General features: G+C 46.3%; 1 protein-coding gene across 2 annotated transcripts in view; it reads left to right on the top strand.

Annotated features, from left to right (window-relative positions):
- Positions 1-20,797, top strand: part of LOC115193964 (DNA nucleotidylexotransferase-like) — a 170,966-nt gene extending 150,169 nt beyond the window's left edge. For both annotated transcript variants that reach the window (XM_029753132.1, XM_029753131.1), the window contains exon 11: positions 19,096-20,797. In XM_029753132.1, the coding sequence (XP_029608992.1) occupies positions 19,096-19,182 (87 nt within the window). In that variant the 3' untranslated portion in view covers positions 19,183-20,797. The remainder of the gene's footprint in view (positions 1-19,095) is intronic.
- The last annotated feature ends 311 nt before the right edge of the window (positions 20,798-21,108 follow it).

Below are 21,108 nucleotides of genomic sequence, written 5' to 3'. Positions count from 1 at the left end.
CCTTTTGTCCTCAGAACAGCCTCAATTCGTCAGGGCATAGACTCTACAAGGTGTTGAAAGCGTTCCACGGGGATGCTGGCCCATGTTGACTCCAATGCTGTCCAGAGTTGTGTCAACTTGGCTGGATGTCCTTTGGGTGGGGGACCATTCTTGATACACAGTGATACACATGAAAAACCCAGCAGCGTTGCAGTTCTTGACAGACTCAAACCGGTACGCTTGGCACCATCTACCAAAAGGCACTTAAATATTTTGTCTTGCACCTTCACCTTCTGAATGGCACACATTCACAATCCATGTCTCTATTGTCTCAAGGCTTAACAATCCTATAACCTGTCTCCTGCCCTTCATCTACACTGATTGAAGTGGATTTAACAGGTGACATTAATAAGGGATCATAGCTTTCACCTGGATTCACTTGGTCAGTCTATGTCAGGGAAAGAGTAGGTGTTCCTAGTGTTTTGTACACTCAGTGTATGTTAGTCAAAATGAATTATTCTGAAGGTCAATGCCTTTGAGGGAAGCAATGAAACTGAGATTGAGCTATGGATGGAGAGGTCAAGAAACCTTGTGAGAGAACAGAGACATAAGACAGAGCGAGACAGAGGGAGAGAAAACATTGATTAAAACAGTCCCCACACGAGGGTGAATAATACCATGTGAGTAATACCAAAGTTTCTCTCACATCCTCTCTGCCACTCCTCTCAACATCGTCCCTTATTTCCTCACCTCCACCTCTCTTCCCTTCCTCCCTTCCTCCCACACAAGGCCCATTACCAGTCTTTCCTGGGAGAGAAAACGAGTGGTATTTATAGATCTGCCAATGTTTTTTCTGTCTAAAAAATGGAATTCAATGCCAAGCTATTATCCTTGAATCCACAACCTACAATCTATTCTTATGGAATCATAAAGAGAAGACATTAGTTCCGAACTCAGAAGATTTCAGTTGAGAATAGGAGGGGGAGGATGAGAGAGACGGGGGAAGGAAGGGGGTAACGACAGGAGTGCGGTGTTGTCGCTCGGGCTAACTCTAGAGACGGATCTTGCTCCATTATTGATGAAAGTGAATGGCAGAGGTTTTCTCTCTGGATCTGATGTTGGGTCTATCTGCCTGTCATATAACATGAATTGACATGGCCCTTGCGGTAACACAGGCACCATCCATCCGTAGCTCGTATTTCCTGCTATCGTGTGCTCTTCCTGCAACCATGACATGACCATTTACTGTGACTACAGTAAAAAACTAGAGGCAACAATGACCGTATGTGTGTGTATGAGAGAGTTAAAGGTAGCATGCCCACTAGCTTAATATTTTGTTACTGCAACATTAACTGTTCCAATACAATAGCCATACACATTCAAATCAGTTACATATCTTAACTCGTTAAAAGATGAAAACACAGTTAAAAATAAAAAATCCAAATAGCTCATATTTTGCAGATGCTTTTTTCATTAATCAGAATCCTCCTAGTGCTGATACAGCAGCATTGGATCACAATGCAGGAAGAAGTAAATTGGTCATGCAAAACCATCCCCTTTTGAAGAAACCAATTAATTATTTACAGGCTTCAGTAGAGCAGAGAAACTTAATTTATTGTTATCATTAAAGGAGCGTTCTGGTTGGGTCCGTACAAGAGAGAGCCGGGCAAAAGGCTCATTAGTTAGCCGAGAACTTCATAACACTGCAGCGGTTTAGTATACTTCCTAGAACTTCATGGATATTTCCTAACTTCAGCATTCTATTGTTACTGCATTGGAATACATTGGAAAATAAAGCCTAATCAACAATACCAATTGACAATATGGATTTACTGTATGAGGGAACTCTGAAACTCTCCAACTTGACAGTGTCAAATAAGTCAGGTATAATCAAGGAACGGCTGTGGAGTTCTATGGAAATAATCCATGATGCAAGGGGTGTGATACAGACTTGAGGTGCAGTTTTCATCTCATACTGACATCTGTTGTCTATAGCCCAAATCATACAGGTAGATTTTTTTTTTTATACACGTGTCAACCAGCGTGCTAACACGGGAAATAGAATGGATGGGAGCAAATCAGGAAAAATGGAAGGGCTGCGAGCATCAACGGTGTCTTGAGCGTATAGCGCGTTAAATTAGGCAGCAAGTGTCACGCCCTGATCTGTTTCACCTGTCCTTGTGCTTGTCTCCACCCTCCTCCAGGTTACGCCCATCTTCCCCATTATCCCCTGGGTACTTATACCTGTGTTCTCTGTTTGTCTGTTGCCAGTTCGTCTTGTTTGTCATGTCATTCAGCGTTTTGTCTCACCCCCTGCTTTTCCCCAGTCTCTCTTTTTCTCGCTCTCCTGGTTATGACCTTTGCCTGTCCTGACTCTGAGCCGGCCTGCCTGACCACCCTGCCTGACCCTGACCCTGAGCCTGCCTGCTATCCTGTGCCTTTGCCACTACTCTGGATTATTGACTCCCGCCTGCCTTGACCTGTCGTTTGCCTGCCCCTGTTGCTGTAATAAACATTGTTACTTCAACACAGTCTGCATTTGGGTCTTACCTGAAACATGATAGCAAGTTTATTTTGCTCATGTTTATGCATAGAATCTTTGGTACAGTGCACTGAAAAATTGTTAGAAAAATAACTTTTGTGCATTGTTACCTCTGAAATTTTTTTATTTTGTTACGAAGTGTCTATTTAGTGATGATAAGTTTAACTGCAAGCCAATATTATGTATAGGATAGTGCTTTAATAAAAACTAGAAACAATACTAGAATGCAACAACATTCAACTGGGTTGTGTTTCAGAATTATATATATATATATATTATTTTTTTTATTTGTAATTTTTATTTAACCTTTATTTAACTTGGCAAGTCAGTAAAGAATAAATTCTTATTTACAGTGATGTCCTACGCCGGCCAAACCCAGACAACGCTGGGCCAATTGTGCTCCGCACTATGGGACTCCCAATCACTGCCGGATGTGATACAGCCTGGATTCAAAACAGGGTGTCTGTAGTGATGCGTCTAGCACTGAGATGCAGTGCCTTAGACCGCTTCGCCACTCGGGAGCCCTGGTTCGATTCCATACATGTCACGTTGTCAATAGAATTTCTTGACAGTATCGCCGTTTTTGCTTACAGACGATTTGATTAATAAAGTTCAAACAGAGTGCATGGTTAATGAGTGCCTTGGTTCAAATTAATCAATCTGGTCTAGAGATTGAGTGGGACATTTGTAGAAAGCAAATTAGAGGAATTTTTATGATTTTCCCTACCTTGCTAAAGTTTAAAAAAATATTAGTCTGTATAGGTTATGGTTGATCTGACAAATAGGCTACCTGTTTGAAAACAATACTCTTGCACACGCAAATTCATGCCGTTGACGAATGTCCCTCCGTGTGATTTGGGCTTATGTTAGTCAAATGACAGTCATGTGTTATGTAGGCCTTATGACTTAGGGTGGAAGGAATGTGTTACAGAGGAAAGAAATAGAGCATTCTGCTTAATAGTGTCACGTCCTGACCAGTAAAAGGGGTTATTTGTCATTGTAGTTTGGTCAGGGCGTGGCAGGGGGTGTTTGTTTTGTGTGTTTCGGTGTTTTTGGTTTAGGTTCTATGTTTTCTATTTCTATGTTTATATCTAGTTTTCTATTTCTATGTTGGGTTTTTGGCAATGACCTCCAATTAGAGGCAGCTGGTTGTCGTTGTCTCTAATTGTTGGCCATATTTAGTTGTGTTTGTTTCACTTGTGTTTTGTGGGTGGTTGTTTTCCTGTATAGCCTGTGTTGCCTTACGGAACTGTTTCGTCATTTTGTTTATTTTGTTTTAGTGTTTTCATCAAATAAATTAAGTATGAGCACTTTACCCGCTGCGCCTTGGTCCTATCCTTACGACGCCTATGACAGAACCACCCCCCAAACAAGGACCAAGCAGAGGGGATTGAAGCACCGAGGAGAAGGATGGACGTGGGAGGCAGAACAACGTTTCTGGGAGAGGAAATTAAGGGAGCTACATGAGGCCGAGAGGCATCCCCCCCCAAAAAAATTGGGGGGCCACACGGGGAGTTTGGCAGAGTCAGAGTGGAGACCTGAGCCAACTCTCCGTGCTTATTATGGGGAGCGACGGATCAAGCAAGCACCTTGTTACGCAGAAATGCGCACGTGTCGCCCATACGCACGCACAGTCCGTTGTGGCCAGTAAGGGCTCGGCAGCGTTGTCAGGCGAGAGTTGGCCGGCAGCCAGGAAGAAGTGTGCCGGCACAACGGATCTGGTCTCCAGTGCGTCTCCTCGGCCCAGTTTACCTTGCGCCTGCTCTACGCACGGCAGCCCTCATTCCCCAGCACAGCCCTGTTCGCCCTGTGCCAGCGCTCCGCCCGTGCCGGGCTACAGTGACCATCCAGCCAGGACGGGTTGTGCAGGCCGTGCGCTCCAGACCTCCAGTGCGTCTCCACGGCCCAGTGTGCCCAGTGCCCGCTCTGCGCACCCAATCTCCTGTAAGTCTCCCCAGTCCGGGGAGACTGGTCCCAGCTCCACGCAGGAGGCCTCCAGCGATGCTCCTCAGCCCTGAGCATCCAGCGACGCTCCTCAGCCCTGAGCCTCCAGCGACGCTCCTCAGCCCTGAGCCTCCAGCGACGCTCCTCAGCCCTGAGCCTCCAGCGACGCTCCTCAGCCCTGAGCCTCCAGCGACGCTCCCCACCAGGGGCCTCCAGCGACGCTCCCCAGCCAGGGGCCTCCAGCGACGCTCCCCAGCCAGGGGCCTCCAGCGACGCTCCCCAGCCAGGGGCCTCCAGCGACGCTCCCCAGCCAGGGGCCTCCAGCGACGCTCCCCAGCCAGGGGCCTCCAGCGACGCTCCCCAGTCTGGGGCCTCCAGCGACATCCCTCAGCCCGGGGCCTCCAGCGACGCTCCTCAGCCCGGAGTCTCCAGCGACGCTCCTCAGCCCGGAGTCTCCAGCGACGCTCCCCAGTCTGGGGCCTCCAGCGACATCCCTCAGCCCGGGGCCTCCAGCGACGCTCCTCAGCCCGGAGTCTCCAGCGACGCTCCTCAGCCCGGAGTCTCCAGCGACGCTCCTCAGCCCGGAGTCTCCAGCGACGCTCCTCAGCCCGGAGTCTCCAGCGACGCCCCTCAGCCCGGAGTCTCCAGCGACGCCCCTCAGCCCGGGGTCTCCAGCGACGCCCCTCAGCCCGGGGTCTCCAGCGACGCCCGTCAGCCCGGGGTCTCCAGCGACGCCCGTCAGCCCGGGGTCTCCAGCGACGCCCGTCAGCCCGGGGTCTCCAGCGACGCCTCTCAGCCCGGGGTCTCCAGCGACGCCTCTCAGCCCGGGGTCTCCAGCGACGCCTCTCAGCCCGGGGCCTCCAGCGACGCCTCTCAGCCCGGGGCCTCCAGCGACGCCTCTCAGCCCGGGGCCTCCAGCGACGCCTCTCAGCCCGGGGCCTCCAGCGACGCCTCTCAGCCCGGGGCCTTCAGCGATGCCGCGCAGCACAGAGTCTTCTGAACGGGAGCTACGCCCAGAGCCACCTCCGTAGTGGGAGGATTGGGAAGGGGGGGTGTAGCACAGGGACCGTCGTTGACGGTGGCCACCCTCCCTTCCCTCCCTTTAAGTTTGGGGTTGTTTTTGTGGGGTTTTTGTTTTTGAGGTGCATTCGGGGTCTGCACCTTTGGGGGGGTACTGTCACGTCCTGACCAGTAAAAGGGGTTATTTGTCATTGCAGTTTGGTCAGGGCGTGGCAGGGGGTGTTTGTTTTGTGTGTTTCGGTGTTTTTGGTTTAGGTTCTATGTTTTCTATTTCTATGTTTATATCTAGTTTTCTATTTCTATGTTGGGTTTTTGGCAATGACCTCCAATTAGAGGCAGCTGGTTGTCGTTGTCTCTAATTGGATGCCATATTTAGTGTGTTTGTTTCACTTGTGTTTTGTGGGTGGTTGTTTTCCTGTGTAGCCTGTGTTGCCTTATGGAACTGTTTCGTCGTTTTCTTTATTTTGTTTCAGTGTTTTCATCAAATAAATTATGAGCATTTTACCCACTGCGCCTTGGTCCTATCCTTACGACGCCTATGACAAATACAGTGGGAGAAAAAAGTATTTGATCCCCTGCTGATTTTGTACGTTTGCCCACTTACAAAGAAATGATCAGTCTATAATTTTAATGGCAGGTTTAAATGAACAGTGAGAGACAGAATAACAACAAAAAAATCCAGAAAAACACATGTCAAAAATGTTATAAAATTATTTCCATTTTAATGAGGGAAATAAGTATTTGACCCCTCTGCAAAACATGACTTAGTACTTGGTGGCAAAACCCTTGTTGGCAATCACAGAGGTCAGACGTTTCTTGTAGTTGGCCACCAGGTTTGCACACATCTCAGAAGGGATTTTGTCCCACTCCTCTTTGCAGATCTTCTCCAAGTCATTAAGGTTTCGAGGCTGACGTTTGGCAACTCGAACCTTCAGCTCCCTCCACAGATTTTCTATGGGATTAAGGTCTGGAGACTGGCTAGGCCACTCCAGGACCTTAATGTGCTTCTTCTTGAGCCACTCCTTTGTTTTGGGTCACTGTCATGCTGAAATACCCATCCACGACCCATTTTCAATGCCCTGGCTGAGGGAAGGAGGTTCTCACCCAAGATTTGACAGTACATGGCCCCGTCAAATGATGCGGTGAAGTTGTCCTGTCCCCTTAGCAGAAAAACACCCCCAAAGCATAATGTTTCCACCTCCATGTTTGACGGTGGAGATGGTGTTCTTGGGGTCATAGGCAGCATTCCTCCTCCTCCAAACACGGCGAGTTGATGCCAAAGAGCTCCATTTTGGTCTCATCTAACCACAACACTTTCACCAGTTGTCCTCTGAATCATTCAGATGTTCATTGGCAAACTTCAGACGAGCATGTATATGTATTCTTGAGCAGGGGGACCTTGCGGGTGCTGCAAGATTTCAGTCCTTCATGGCGTAGTGTGTTACCAATTGTTTTCTTGGTGACAATGGTCCCAGCTGCCTTGAGATCATTGACAAGATCCTCCCGTGTAGTTCTGGGCTGATTCCTCACCGTTCTCATGATCATTGCAACCCCACGAGGTGAGATCTTGCATGGAGCCCCAGGCCGAGGGATATTGACAGTTCTTTTGTGTTTCTTCCATTTGCGAATAATCACACCAAATGTTGTCACCTTCTCACCAAGCTGCTTGGCGATGGTCTTGTTGCCCATTCCAGCCTTGTGTATGTCTACAATCTTGTCCCTGACATCCTTGGAGAGCTCTTTGGTCTTGGCCATGGTGGAGAGTTTGGAATCTGATTGATTGATTGCTTCTGTGGACAGGTGTCTTTTTTACAGGTAACAAGCTGCGGTTAGGAGCACTCCCTTTAAGAGTGTGCTCCTGATCTCAGCTCGTTACCTGTATAAAAGACACCTGGGAGCCAGAAATCTTTCTGATTGAGAGGGGGTCAAATACTTATTTCCCTCATTAAAATGCAAATCAATTTATAACATTTTTGACATGCGTTTTTTTGGATATTTTTGTTGTTATTCTGCCTCTCACTGTTCAAATAAACCTACCATAAAAATTATAGACTGATCCTTTCTTTATCAGTGGGCAAACGTACAAAATCAGCAGGGATCAAATACTTTTTTCCCCCCACTGTAGGCGATGAGATGTAATGCCTTTATCTTCCTCTGATCATTACATTTGGACACTCATGAACAAATAACGGTAATTTACTGGATGTTTATATGGCTACATAAACACTAATGAAACCAAAACGTATGAAACCGTGGTGGCCAAATAAACTCATTCTGTGTGTATGATTAAAAGGTTGATTATCTGGCACTGTTTTCCCTTACTGCCCAGTGCATTGGGCTGATTAGCAGGCTGAGAGAGTTAGGTAATGAAAACCACATTCAGCTCAATAGCCTTTTTATGGTTCAGAGTGGTTTATGATGCTAACACTAATTGCTGGGTTGATTAGTTAGGTGTCTGAGTTGTCTCCTCTCTCTATGGTTCAATTCTGTTGCTCTAGGGTGCCTGAAGAAGGCTGGGGGTGTGCACTTGTGTGTGTGTGTTCTGATCGTGGGTGGATCATTTCAGTAGGACAGCAGAGGCCCAAATCGACTCCCCCTTTTCCGCCACTGTCAGCCCTTTCCTGTAAGCTGCAATAAAGATTGATTAATTTAGAGACAATCCAAATATTTTCGATTCATCAATCTCTAGGAAATAACAACCTGGTTCAAGGTGGTGACAGTAAGGAGAAAACTATCTAAACAAAGGGAGGGAGGAAGGCTGTGGCCCACGCTGGTATGCCTTACGTAATAGCCTTGATGTGGTTTGATACAGTGTCTATCGATTTCTAATGGAGAGACCCACAGGAATAGTATGACGGGGACAGTAGAAATATTATACAGTAAGCTATAGGTGAATGTGTATCTTCCTTACTGAAAGAATATGTTCTTCAGTCCTGGGGAAACCTTTTTAGAGGTGTCAAATGTAAATGGTTGATTTTGAAAAGGTGACTATTTCAAAATACTTATTTTCCTTTCAATACATAAAATGCATTGCTTGCTGTCCAACAGAGGAAAACGAACACAACAGTCCTGAATTGCCATGTCCTTCAGACATACTTATCTCTGCCAATGTATTATACTCTAGATGATGAATATCAACACTGAGATTACAATAAAAAATAAAGTAGCCTACTCTCCGACATGCCACCTGTTGTGTGTGTTTGTCGTATTTGTGTAGCCTTTGTAAATTTACATGTTTCCATTAGTTGTTTTTTAGTGTGGATTTGCATATTATTCAACCGTTTGCATATCCCTGTGTCTAAGGACCCACAAGCCAGCAGGTCTGTTGCAGTATGTGTGTGCGGTGTGCGTGTGTGTGTGTTTGGTTTTACTATTCTTGTGGGTACCAGAAGTCTCGTTGGTCCCCACAAGTAAAAAAAAAGCTAATTTTAGGCTTAGGGGTTAGGTTTAGGTTTAAGAGGGTTTCTGTTTGTGCTGGTATCAAACCTTGGGTTGTATGTGCCTATTGCAACTTCCTGCTCTGTCCGCATATTGCAAGTCAGTCTGGTCTGGAGAGGGTGGGGGAACATGGGGTGGTTATTTACCTGAGGGACAATGGAGGTTGATAGCTCAGAGGGGTCACCTGCGACAGTTCAACGAGAGGAAGACAACAATAAGAGGAAGACGAGGGTTGATTAAGTGCTGAGGGTAATCAAGTAGAAAAAAATTATTATAATAGTAAATCATGCAACTGGATCAATACATTTATGTGAAATCACACCAAGTGATAAAGGGATTGAGGGATTACATGCTACACAAATAAGTGCTATATTAAAGCGGTGAATATAAAAAAATGAAATAAATGTAAAGGACAAAACCAAAGACAAAACAAGACAGGGCAAATAAACCCTTTTTTTCTGAACTTCCTCCTGGTGTTGGTGGACCCTCTGGCTCTCCTAATTGGGCCCCCACCGACTCCTACAGGTCAAGGCTGTATATTATTCTTTAGCATTGAAGCGAAGTCCAGACAAGTTTAAGTTTGGCTATCCACCTGGATGCAGCTGCTCTTCTCTGGGCTATGGTCCAGGAGGCTTTCATCTCCAGACCAGTGATGCTGAGGGAGGTTGTGGGGTGTGCTTGAAAGTGTTTGACCAGGTGTGTTTGTAGTGTGTTTTTTTCAATTGTGTACAGGCGTGTGTGTGTGTGTGTGTGTGTGTGTGTGTGTGTGTGTGTGTGTGTGTGTGTGTGTGTGTGTGTGTGCGCGGGCAGGCGTGCGGATGGGCATGGCTCTTTGAGTGGCAGCCAAGCATTTCCATCAGGCCCATCCTTTTGAGTGGCAGCCAACCATTTTCATCAGGCCCATCCATCAGCCTGTGTGTCATGGCAGGGAGGCAGTGACATAGAGCAGAGCTGGGGCAGGTGTTTAGAGGGCCTGATGTCTGTGTTCACATCCATGAGATCTGTAATTATGCAGTGGACAGAAAAAATACACAGCTGATTAGCTGCTCATTAATTAAGGCAAGGACACTGAAATGCTGGAATGCAAACTCCAGCTCCTCTGCCCTTTGGCCTGAGCTGGTACTGCTACACTTACCCTGTTGGAAGTGGAGTGCTTACTATAGTTGTGTTATGGCAGAATAAAGTAGTACTTATTGTAGTACATGGAAGGTAGGATCATTTGTGCATGACAAATGCTCCTTACTGGAGTAAAAGAGTTTACGTGAAGTCTCAGAAGAGCAACAATTTGTTCTTGGTCAAAGCTGTCAGGTGGCCAGTAAGCAAAGCAACCTTACCCCCAGAAGGGATTGGACAGAGCTCATATTTCACAGACCAGGCTTCGACTTGATCCAGGACCATGGCTAAATTGGTCAGTAGTTGGAGCTGATCCTTGTCTGTACTGTTTCCTTTGTGAGCTGGACCTTAGAGTTTACCATAGCTTTCCGTAGAGCCTTTTGAACAGCTAGCATGCATCTTGTTACGGATGCCTGAACTATGAGCTAAATCACCTTTAGAACTGACTGTCCAAAGCACTTATATGTAACCACTTCACCAGTTTCCCAGTCACTGTGTGTATTTTGACTTATTTGCTCCCTGAAATCTCAGTCCGCTCTGGAACTATGGAGTTGGGAAGAATAGAGCCAGTAGCACCCATCTCTGTGGAAAGGTTTTAATGCTGTAACTCTATCTTCCACAGACCCTACGCACACTTGTTAGACTATATACAGTTGAAGTCGGAAGTTTACATACACTTAGGTTGGAGTCATTAAAACTCGTTTTTCAACCACTCCACAAATTTCTTGTTAAACAAATACAGTTTTGGCAAGTCGATTAGGACATCTACTTTGTGCATGACACAAGTAATTTTTCCAACAATTGTTTACAGACAGATTATTTCACTTATAATTCACTGTATCACAACTCCAGTGGGTCAGAAGTTTACATACACTAAGTTGACTGTGCCTTTAAACAGCTTGGAAAATTCCAGAAAATAATGTCATGGCTTTAGAAGCTTCTGAGAAGCTTTAGAAGCTTCTAATTTGAGTCAATTGGAGGTGTACCTGTGGATGTATTTCAAGGCCTACCTTCAAACTCAGTGCCTCTTTTCTTAACATCATGAGAAAATCAAAAGAAATCAGCCAAGACCTCAGAAAAAAAATGAAGACCTCCACAAGTCTGGTTCATCCTTGGGAGCAATTTCCAAACGTCTGAAGGTACCAGGTTCATCTGTACAAACAGGTCTGGATTTGGAGTCACACTCAAAATTAAAGTGGAAAACCACACTACAGGCTGATCCAACTTTGATGTAATGTCCTTAAAATAAGTCAAAATGAGGCTCAGTAGTGTGTGTGGCCTCCACGTGCCTGTATGACCTCCCTACAATGCCTGGGCATGCTCCTGATGAGGTGGCGGGTGGTCTCCTGAGGGATCTCCTCCCAGACCTGGACTAAAGCATCCGGCAATTCCTGGACAGTCTGTGGTGCAACGTGGCGTTGGTGGATGGAGCGAGACATGATGTCCCAGATGTGCTCAATTGGATTCAGGTCTGGGGAACGGGCGGGCCAGTCCATAGCATCAATGCCTTCCTCTTGCAGGAACTGCTGACACACTCCAGCCACATGAGGTCTAGCATTGTCTTGCATTAGGAGGAACCCAGGGCCAACCGCACCAGCATATGGTCTCACAAGGGGTCTGAGGATCTCATCTCGGTACCTAATGGCAGTCAGGCTACCTCTGGCAAGCACATGGAGGGCTTTGCGGCCCCCCAAAGAAATGCCACCCCACACCCTGACTGACCCACCGCCAAACCGGTCATGCTGGAGAATGTTGCAGGCAGCAGAACATTCTCCACGGCGTCTCCAGACTCTGTCACGTCTGTCACATGTGCTCAGTGTGAACCTGCTTTCATCTGTGAAGAGCACAGGGCGCCAGTGGCGAATTTGCCAATCTTGGTGTTCTCTGGCAAATGCCAAACGTCCTGCACGGTGTTGGGCTGTAAGCACAACCCCCACCTGTGGACGTCGGGCCCTCATACCACCCTTATGGAGTCTGTTTCTGACCGTTTGAGCAGACACATGCACATTTGTGGCCTGCTGGAGGTCATTTTGCAGGGCTCTGGCAGTGCTCCTCCTTGCATGAAGGCGGAGGTAGCGGTCCTGCTGCTGGGTTGTTGCCCTCTTACGGCCTCCTCCACATCTCCTAATGTACTGGCCTTTCTCCTGGTAGCGCCTCCATGCTCTGGACACTACACTGACAGACACAGCAAACCTTCTTGACACAGCTCGCATTGATGTGCCATCCTGGATGAGCTGCATTACCTGAGCCACTTGTGTGGGTTGTCGACTCCGTCTCATGCTACCACTAGAGTGAAAGCACCGCCAGCATTCAAAAGTGAACAAAACATCAGCCAGGAAGCATAGGAACTGAGAAGTGGTCTGTGGTCTCCACCTGCAGAACCACTCCTTTATTGGGGGTGTCTTGCTTATTGCCTATAATTTCCACCTGTTGTCTATTCCATTTGCACAACAGCATGTGAAATTTATTGTCAATCTGTGTTGCTTCCTAAGTGGACAGTTTGATTTCACAGAAGTGTGATTGACTTGGAGTTACATTGTGTTGTTTAAGTGTTCCCTTTATTTTTTTGAGCAGTATATATCCACTGTAAAACGAGTCCTATATCGACATAACCTGAAAGGTCGCTCAGCAAGGAAGAAGCCACTGCTCCAAAACCGCCATAAAAAAAGCCAGACTACGGTTTGCAACTGCACATGTGTCACGCCCTGGCCATAGAGAGGGTTTTGTTCTCTATTTTGGTTAGGCCAGGGTGTGACTAGGGTGGGTGTTCTATGTTCCTTTTTCTATGTTTTTGTATTTCTTTGTTTTGGGCCTAGTATGGTTCCTAATCAGAGGCAGCTGTCTATCGTTGTCTCTGATTAGGAATCATACTTAGGCAGCCTTTTCCCACCTGTGCTTTGTGGGATATTGTCTTTGTGTAGCTGCATATGAGCAGCCCAGAACGTCATGCTTCGTTTTCGTCTGTATTGTTTTGTTGAGTTTCATATTCATTAAACATGTGTAACTCTAAGTACGCTGCGCCTTGGTCTACTCCTTTAGACGATCGTGACAGAAGATCCCACCAAAGAAGGACCAAGCAGCGTGCCCAGGAGGAGCAAGGATCCTGGGCCAGGGAGAGAAAGGCCTGGACGGCAAGGGATCCTACGCTTGGGAAGAGATCCTGGTCGGAAGGGATCGCAACCCATGGGAACAGGTAGAGGCACTCAGAAGAGCGGAGGCAGCAGGAGAAAAGGACCAACGGCAATGGTATGAGGGAACACGGCTGGCAAGGAAGCCCGAGAGGCAGCCCCCAAAAAAATGTTTTGGGGGGGCACACGGGGAGTGTGGCAGAGTCATGTTGGAGACCTGAGCCAGCTCCCCGTGCTTACCAGAAGCAGCGTGGTACTGGTCAGGCACCGTGTTATGCTGTGAAGCGCACGGTGTCTCCAGTGCGCGCTCATAGCCTGGTGCGCTATAGGCCAGCCCCCCGCAAGTGCCATGCTAGAGTGGGCATCGAGCCAGGACAGGTTGTGCAGGCCGTGCGCTCCAGACCTCCAGTGCGTCTCCAGGACCCGGTCTATCCTGTGCCTGCTCCCAGAGCCAGGCCTCCTGCAAGTCTCCCCAGCCTGGTGCATCCTGTGCCTGCTCCCAGAGCCAGGCCTCCTGCAAGTCTCCCCAGCCTGGTGAGTCCTGTGCCTGCACCCAGAGCCAGGCCTCATGCATGTCTCCCCAGCCTGGTGAGTCCTGTGCCTGCGCCCAGAGCCAGGCCTCCTACATGTCTCCCCAGGCTGGTGAGTCCTGTGCCTGGGCCTAGAGCCAGGCCTCCTGCAAGTCTCCCTAGCCTGGTGCGTCCTGTTCCTGCTCCCAGAGTCAGGCCTCCTGCAAGTTTCCCCAGCCTGGTGAGTCCTGTGCCTGCGCCCAGAGCCAGGCCTATGGAAAGTCCCGCCTGTCCAGAGCTGCCAGAGTCACCCGCCTGTCCGGAGCTGCCAGTCGCCCGCCTGTCCGGAGCTGCCAGAGTCACCCGCCTGTCCGGAGCTGCCAGAGTCGCCTGCCTGTCCGGGGTCGGCTGCGAGGGTCCCCACTCCAGAGGCGCCAACTAAGTGGGCCAAGCCGAAGGTGGAGCGGGGTCCACGTCCCGCACCAGAGCCGCTGCCGTAAGGAAGGCCCACCCGGACCCTCCCCTTTAGAGTCAGGTTTTGCGGCCGGAGTCCGCACCTTTGGGGGGGGGGTACTGTCACGCCCTGGCCATAGAGAGGGTTTTGTTGTCTATTTTGGTTAGGCCAGGGTGTGACTAGGGTGGGTGGTCTATGTTCCTTTTCTACGTTTTTGTATTTCTTTGTTTTGGGACGAGTATGGTTCCTAATCAGAGGCAGCTGTCTATCGTTGTCTCTGATTAGGAATCGTACTTAGGCAGCCTTTTCCCACCTGTGCTTTGTGGGATCTTGTGTTTGTGTAGCTGCATGTGAGCAGCCCAGAACGTCATGCTTCGTTTTCGTCTGTATTGTTTTGGTGAGTTTCATATTTATTAAACATGTGTAACTCTAAGTACGCTGCACCTTGGTCTACTCCTTTAGACAATCGTGACAACATGGGGACAAAAATCGTACTTTTTGGAGAAATGTCCTCTGGTCTGATGAAACAAAAATAGAACTGTTTGGCCATAATGACCATCGTTATGTTTGGAAGAAAAGGGGGGCTTGCAAGCCAAAGAACACCATCCCAACCATTAAGCACGGGGGAGGCAGCATCATGTTGTGGGGGTGCTTTGCTGCAGGAGGGACAGGAGCACTTCACAAAATAGATGGAAGGAAAATTATGTGTATATATTGAAACAACATCTCAAGACATCAGTCAGGAAGTTAAACCTTGGTCGCAAATGGGTCTTGCAAATGACCCCAAGCATACTTCCAAAGTTGTGGAAAAATGGCTTAAGGACAACAAAGTCAAGGTGCTGGAGTGGCAATTACAAAGCCCTGACATCAATTCTATAGAAAATATGTGGGCAGAACTGAAAAAGATGTGTGTGAGCAAGGAGGCCTACAAACCTGATTCAGTTACACCATTTTGGCCCATTCCTCTGTCAGGAGGAATGGGCCAAAATTCATCCAACTTATTGTGGGAAGCTTGTGGAAGGCTACCCGAAACATTTGACCCAAGTTAATTAAACAATTCAAAGGGCAATGCTACGAATACTAATTGAGTGTATGTAAACTTCTGACCCACTGGGAATGTGATGAAAGAAATAAAAGCTGAAACAAATCATTCTCTCTACGATTATTCTGACATTTCACATTCTGAAAATAAAGTGGTGATCCTAACTGACCTAAGACAGGGAATTTTTACTAGGATCAAATGTCAGAAATTGTGAAAACTGAGTTTAAATGTATCTGGCTAAGGTGAGTGTAAACTTCCGACTTCAACTGTATACATAAACCATTTAACACTCAATCACACACACTATATGTGACCCATTTCAGGAAACAAGGCGTCACAGGACAGCCATTTGAACGTTTTTTTCCCCTTCTTTTTTCATTAAAATGTGTTTTTTTGTCTTGAAATGCCTTCTGGAACATGTGAACTTTCCTGTGCCTTAATAACAAACTTGTATGCCATCTGTAAATACAAATACAATTGTTAAATTACGAGCCTTGCTGGTAAGCCACAGAAAAAGTCAGCAACCTTCCCACTAGCTATGATTGGCTGAGGTAATGAGTGGCTTATAGAAGGATTCTGTCTATTTGAGCTGGTCAGTCTGTGTTGGTAATCTGTTAGCTAGCTAATGTTAGCTGGCTGGCTCCCTAGCTAACGTTACGTGTATGACGTTATTATTCGTATCCCAGAACCATTTGCTTTGCTAGTTAGAGCCTAATGTTAGCTAGCTAACATTGAACCTGGTTGGGTAGCAATGACATGTTTTGGCACTATGTTCATTGTTGTTTAACTAGCTAACGTTAGCTCGTGGCTCGTTAGCTAACGTTACGTGATGTGTGTGATCTTACACATTGTTTACCTAGCTAGGTTAATTGTTAAGCTAGCTAGCTACATGTCTTAAGCGAAAGTGTAATGTTAGCTAGCTAGCTAACATTAGCTGGCTGGTGCCCTAGCTAACGTTACGTTACGTGTGTGATCTTACCCGTTGTTTACCTTGCTAGCTAGCTTCATGTCTTAAGCTAAAGTGTACAACACCCTTTGAATATGGCCGGTGTCAGTAAACATCGGCAAAAAAACAAACGTAATGAAATTGTTGACAGCAGTGCTGGTTAGGCTGTTTTCATGAGGCAAACAAATCATCGGCCAGAGCATCTAGTGTGCACTCTGAACACCCCGAGAGCGAAACGAAATAGGTGGGGCTGAAGTTTAAGAGGGTGTGAACGTTGCTGAATGGGTGTAGACAAAGAAGAGCTCTTCACTAGATACCAAAACATTCAAAGCCATTTTCTCAAAAGTGAGTTTACAAGTTTATCAACTTTCAAAGCAGAATTACTTTCCCATTGTTCCTCAAAAATGCAGTGTATGATATGCAATTTTGTAGCTCTGAGTCTCTACTTTTATCCAGTGTAAAAAACACAATTTCAAATTTTGCTACATAAGACCAAATCCAGTTGGTGAGTCCCATATTGACATTCCCACACAAAACCCACACACATACACCACCACACACGCAGACCAATACAACACAAACACACATACATACACATTACACACACACACACGCATGCACACTCACACACACTTTTACACTCATCATTTGCTGCTGCTACTCTGTTCTTCATTTTACTCTAATTATGTATCCTCTAATTATCTATACTGTAATTATCTATCCTGATGCTTAGTCACTTTAACCTGCCTTCATGTACATATCTGGTACTGGTACTCCCTGTATGTAGCTCCATTCTTGTGTATTTTATTTTATTCTTCTTGTGTTACTATTTTTTTGTGTTGCATTGTTGGGACTCGTAAGCAAGCATTTCACGGTAAAGTCTTTGTTTTCTATATGTTCTGTATGTGTGTGTGTGCCTTGCGGGCATGGCTGCATTTGCTGAGAGTCAGGAGATAATCAAATTGAGAGGATCAAGATTCAAGCCTTGACTGTTTGTAAGATAGATTATATCAACAGAGATAGAAGTCAAATGAAGACTGAAAGAGTGTTTAAACAGACTGGACCGTGGCTGGCCTGACTGCTTTTACCCAGCATGCACTTAGGGCCTCTAACATCCCCCTTGTCATTTGCATTGTAAATAACGAGTTGGCATGGTGGGATATATGCCTAGAAGTGCTTTTCACTCTCTCCTACCAGTTATGCTTGGTTATCATCTGCCGGTAGCTGGCAGAAAGGCCACATTTTCCCTCTCTTCTCATTTCTGTGTGTCAGGTCTAGTTTAGCACTTCAAGGCAGAATGTGTCAGGGTTAAAGCTTTTCACCGGGCCTCTCACACTCACAAGGTGAGTCAGGCTCACCACTGAAACATAGCGTTACTTAGAGCAAGGTCAGAGTTTTTTTTATGACTGTGAGGAGGACGCAGGTAGCTGGATATAAATCTGGGCATTCACGCTATGGTCGGAGTTGGCACATTTACTGTTCAGTAGAAAATGTTGGCCAGAAGAATGATGGCCTCCATTCTACTTTATATGAGTTAATGCACATCTTGATAGCTTAGATTTTCATCAAATCATAGCAACTGTGTATTCTTGGTTCAAGGAGTACTGTTGTGAGTCAGAAGAGAAAAGTCTAGTAACTGACCATGTTGACTCATTGATATAGTGATCTCATATTGAGTTACTGATCTAATCATACTTGTGCTTCTATGGTTTGACCCTTGAGATGTTTTCAGGGCGTGTGTGGCCTCTTGCCGTCAAGCCATGTCAACTCTCACAGTCTATTTATGTGTCTGTAATGTTGCAGACTACCTGCTCGTTGAACATCTCATTCCAAAATCATGGGTATTAATATGAAGTTGGTCCCCCCTTTGCTGCTATAACAGCCTCCACTTTTCTGGGAAGGCTTTCCACTAAATGTTGGAAGATTGGAAGCAAGTCCCCGCAGCATTCAGCCACAAGAGCATTAGTGAGGTCGGGCACTGATGTTGGGCGATTAGGCCTGGCTCGCAGACAGCATTCCAAATAATCCCAAAGGTGTTCGATGGGGTTGAGGTTAGGGCACTGTGCAGGCCAGTCAAGTTATTCCACACCGATCTCGACAAACCATTTCTGTATGGACCTCACTTAGTACACGGTGGCATTGTCATGAAGAAACAGGAAAGGGCCTTCCCAAACTGTTGCCACAAAATTGGAAGCACAGAATAATCTAGAATGTCATTGTATGCTGTAGAGTTAAGATTTCCCATCAATGGAACTACTGGGCCTAACCCAAACCATGAAAAACAGCCCCAGACCATTATTCTTCCTCCACCAAACATTACAGTTGGCACTATGCATTAGGGCAGGTAACATTTTCCTGGCATCCACCAAACCCAGATTAGTCCGTAGGACAGCCAGATGATGAAGCGTGATTCAAAACTCCAGAGAATGCGTTTCCACTGCTCCAGAGTCCAATGGCAGAGAGCATTAAACCACTCCAGCCAACTGCTAGGCCATGGAAACCCATTTCATGAAGCTCCCAACGAACAGTTATTGTGCTGACATTGCTTTCAGATGCAGTTTGGAACTCGGTAGTGAGTGTTGCACTCGGCGGTCCCGTTCTGTGAGCTTGTGTGGCCTACCACTTTGCGGATGAGCCGTTGTTGCTCCTATACGTTTCTACTTCACATTAACAGCACTTACAGTTGATCGGGGCAGCTCTAGCAGGGCAGAAATTTGATGAACTGACTTATTGGAAAGGTGACATCCTATGACGGTGCCACGTTGAAAGTCACTGAGCCATTTTACTGCCAATGTTTGTCTATGGAGATTACATGGCTGTGTGCTCAGGTGTGAAACGGGTGTGAAACGGGTGTGGCTGAAATAACCAAATCCACTAATTTGAAGGGGTGTCCACATACTTTTGGACATGTAGTGTATATATTTTATGTCTACAATGTTTCTGAATCCAACCATCAATTTTGTCTTTGTTCTTTCTCCAGAAACTATTCCTACCGGCAACTTCAGAGGAGGATATCTTTGCCCATCTGGGTTTGGAGTATGTGGAACCCTGGCAGAGAAACGCATAAGCATGTTTCCCTCACAGACACCCATACAATGCCACCTTGGCTACATACAGTACATCACTCCCATCTGTCTACCCGCTCGGCTACACACTACTGCAATCTCATTTCAAAGAGCCTAATCTGGGTTGATTTCTATACTTGTGTTTTGTTGTTGGACTAGATGCTGATGTATGATTCATCATTTTAGTCTTTTCATCATGCCTGGCTGCTTTCTGTTAGCCTCTTAGCGAGTAAACATTCTGCTCTGTCATTCACAACACACTTTTCTCTGAGCATTCTTATCTATGTGACTGATACAAAGCTAAATCAACAAATGAATTGCCTGTGGTGGCTGCGAGGTAAAAAGGGAGAGAGGAGAGGGGTATAAGCGTGGGCGAGAGAGAGAAAGCCTCATCGAGAAAAATGGTTGTAATCAACCTCCTCCTGGCAGGAGAGCGCTCAGCATGAACCAGAGCCAAGCCTCCTGGGAATGGAGAGGTGGGTAATGAGCTGCAGATAGGGGAGCATTCAGCATCCCCGTTTAGCCTCCGTTTGAGCCTCCACATCCACCGGAGATCATTTAGCAACCGCTCGCAACAGCTACAGCCTTCTCCGCTCAGCCCACTGTCACGATCAATCCCTTTCCCGGGCACAGGACTGAATTGTGCTGATTAAGGCCAATCAACTGAACTGGACAAGCTGCAAGGACCAGGGTTCATATGACAGTCAGTTCACATTGTAAATGCAATGTTGGTTATTAAGATAGATGTTGACATTTGCAAACATTTATCCCAATATACAGTAACTTAGTGAGTGTAGCCGTTTTAATGGCCTCTTGTTAGGAAGCATGGTATTATTCTTCCTACGGTAGCTTTGCTGGGACATAAAAATGCATCTGCTTGAGATATACTGTAATGGCCTGCTGTCCTGTCCACAATCTAGCCCATTTTCCCATGATGCTCAGGTAAAGCACATCCCATGATACCTCCGAAAGTGCAGATATACTGTACGTCACTGGGGCTATCGCATCCTAGTGAAGAACCCTATTTAAAGATCTTTAAGTAGAGCATCCCAGGCACATTGAGGAGTCGACCCTAGGGCCTAGCTCTCTCTCCCTTTACCCTCTCTCCCCTATCCAGGCTGGTCGGTCAAACAGAGAGCCACACTAAATGCATTGGATCTGAGATTGAGCTCACAGTTTCAACATCACTGTGAAGGCCTATCTGTTTTTCTATGGGGGACTGGGTCATTGGGATGTGTAACAATGAAACAATGAACAGTTCTCTGTCCAGTTGAGGAAGCATAACTAATACTGCATGGACAAATACTTTTTAGCTGTGATGTCTTCAGTAATTACTATGGGATTAGTCCTAACAGTTTCACAATGTTGCCATTTTCTAGGATTTAAATCCCATTCATTCTGCTCTGAAATGGTCCTGTCTGCCTTAACAATTAAAGAGGAGTGCTCCCACATATCACACACATTTAAGAGTGTGTATTCTGTGATGCAAAGTGAGAAATTGACTAAAAGTACACAAGTGTGACAGATACCACTGTATATGGAAGTGTATTACTGGCCATTTCATTCATACATTGCTGTGTTTGTTTGCTCTGCTTTGCAATAAATCAACAGACCATTCAACAGCCTCTCAATTCTACCACCAGTGAAATAAACTGTTAACTGTTATTATAATATGCCCAGAACCTCAATAAACAAAATTACAAGGGAGCATCAACCAATTATCCAATCCTGAAAATGCATGTTGTCCAGGGCCGAGTTCTTCAAAAGTAATCTGATCCGATTTTGGCAATCGCTTAGAATGAAATCCATAGAAATAGAATGAATAGAACAGGCGTCCCCATTGGTTGACTTCACCAAAGTAAGGTTATGGTCAATAAACAGTGGTACAGTGCAGTATCAACTCTTCAATAAAATGATTCAGTAAATCT

The sequence above is a fragment of the Salmo trutta genome, chromosome 5 (genome assembly GCF_901001165.1).
Source record: "Salmo trutta chromosome 5, fSalTru1.1, whole genome shotgun sequence".
NCBI lineage: Eukaryota > Metazoa > Chordata > Actinopteri > Salmoniformes > Salmonidae > Salmo > Salmo trutta.
This window is presented reverse-complemented; position numbering and strand designations above follow the sequence as displayed.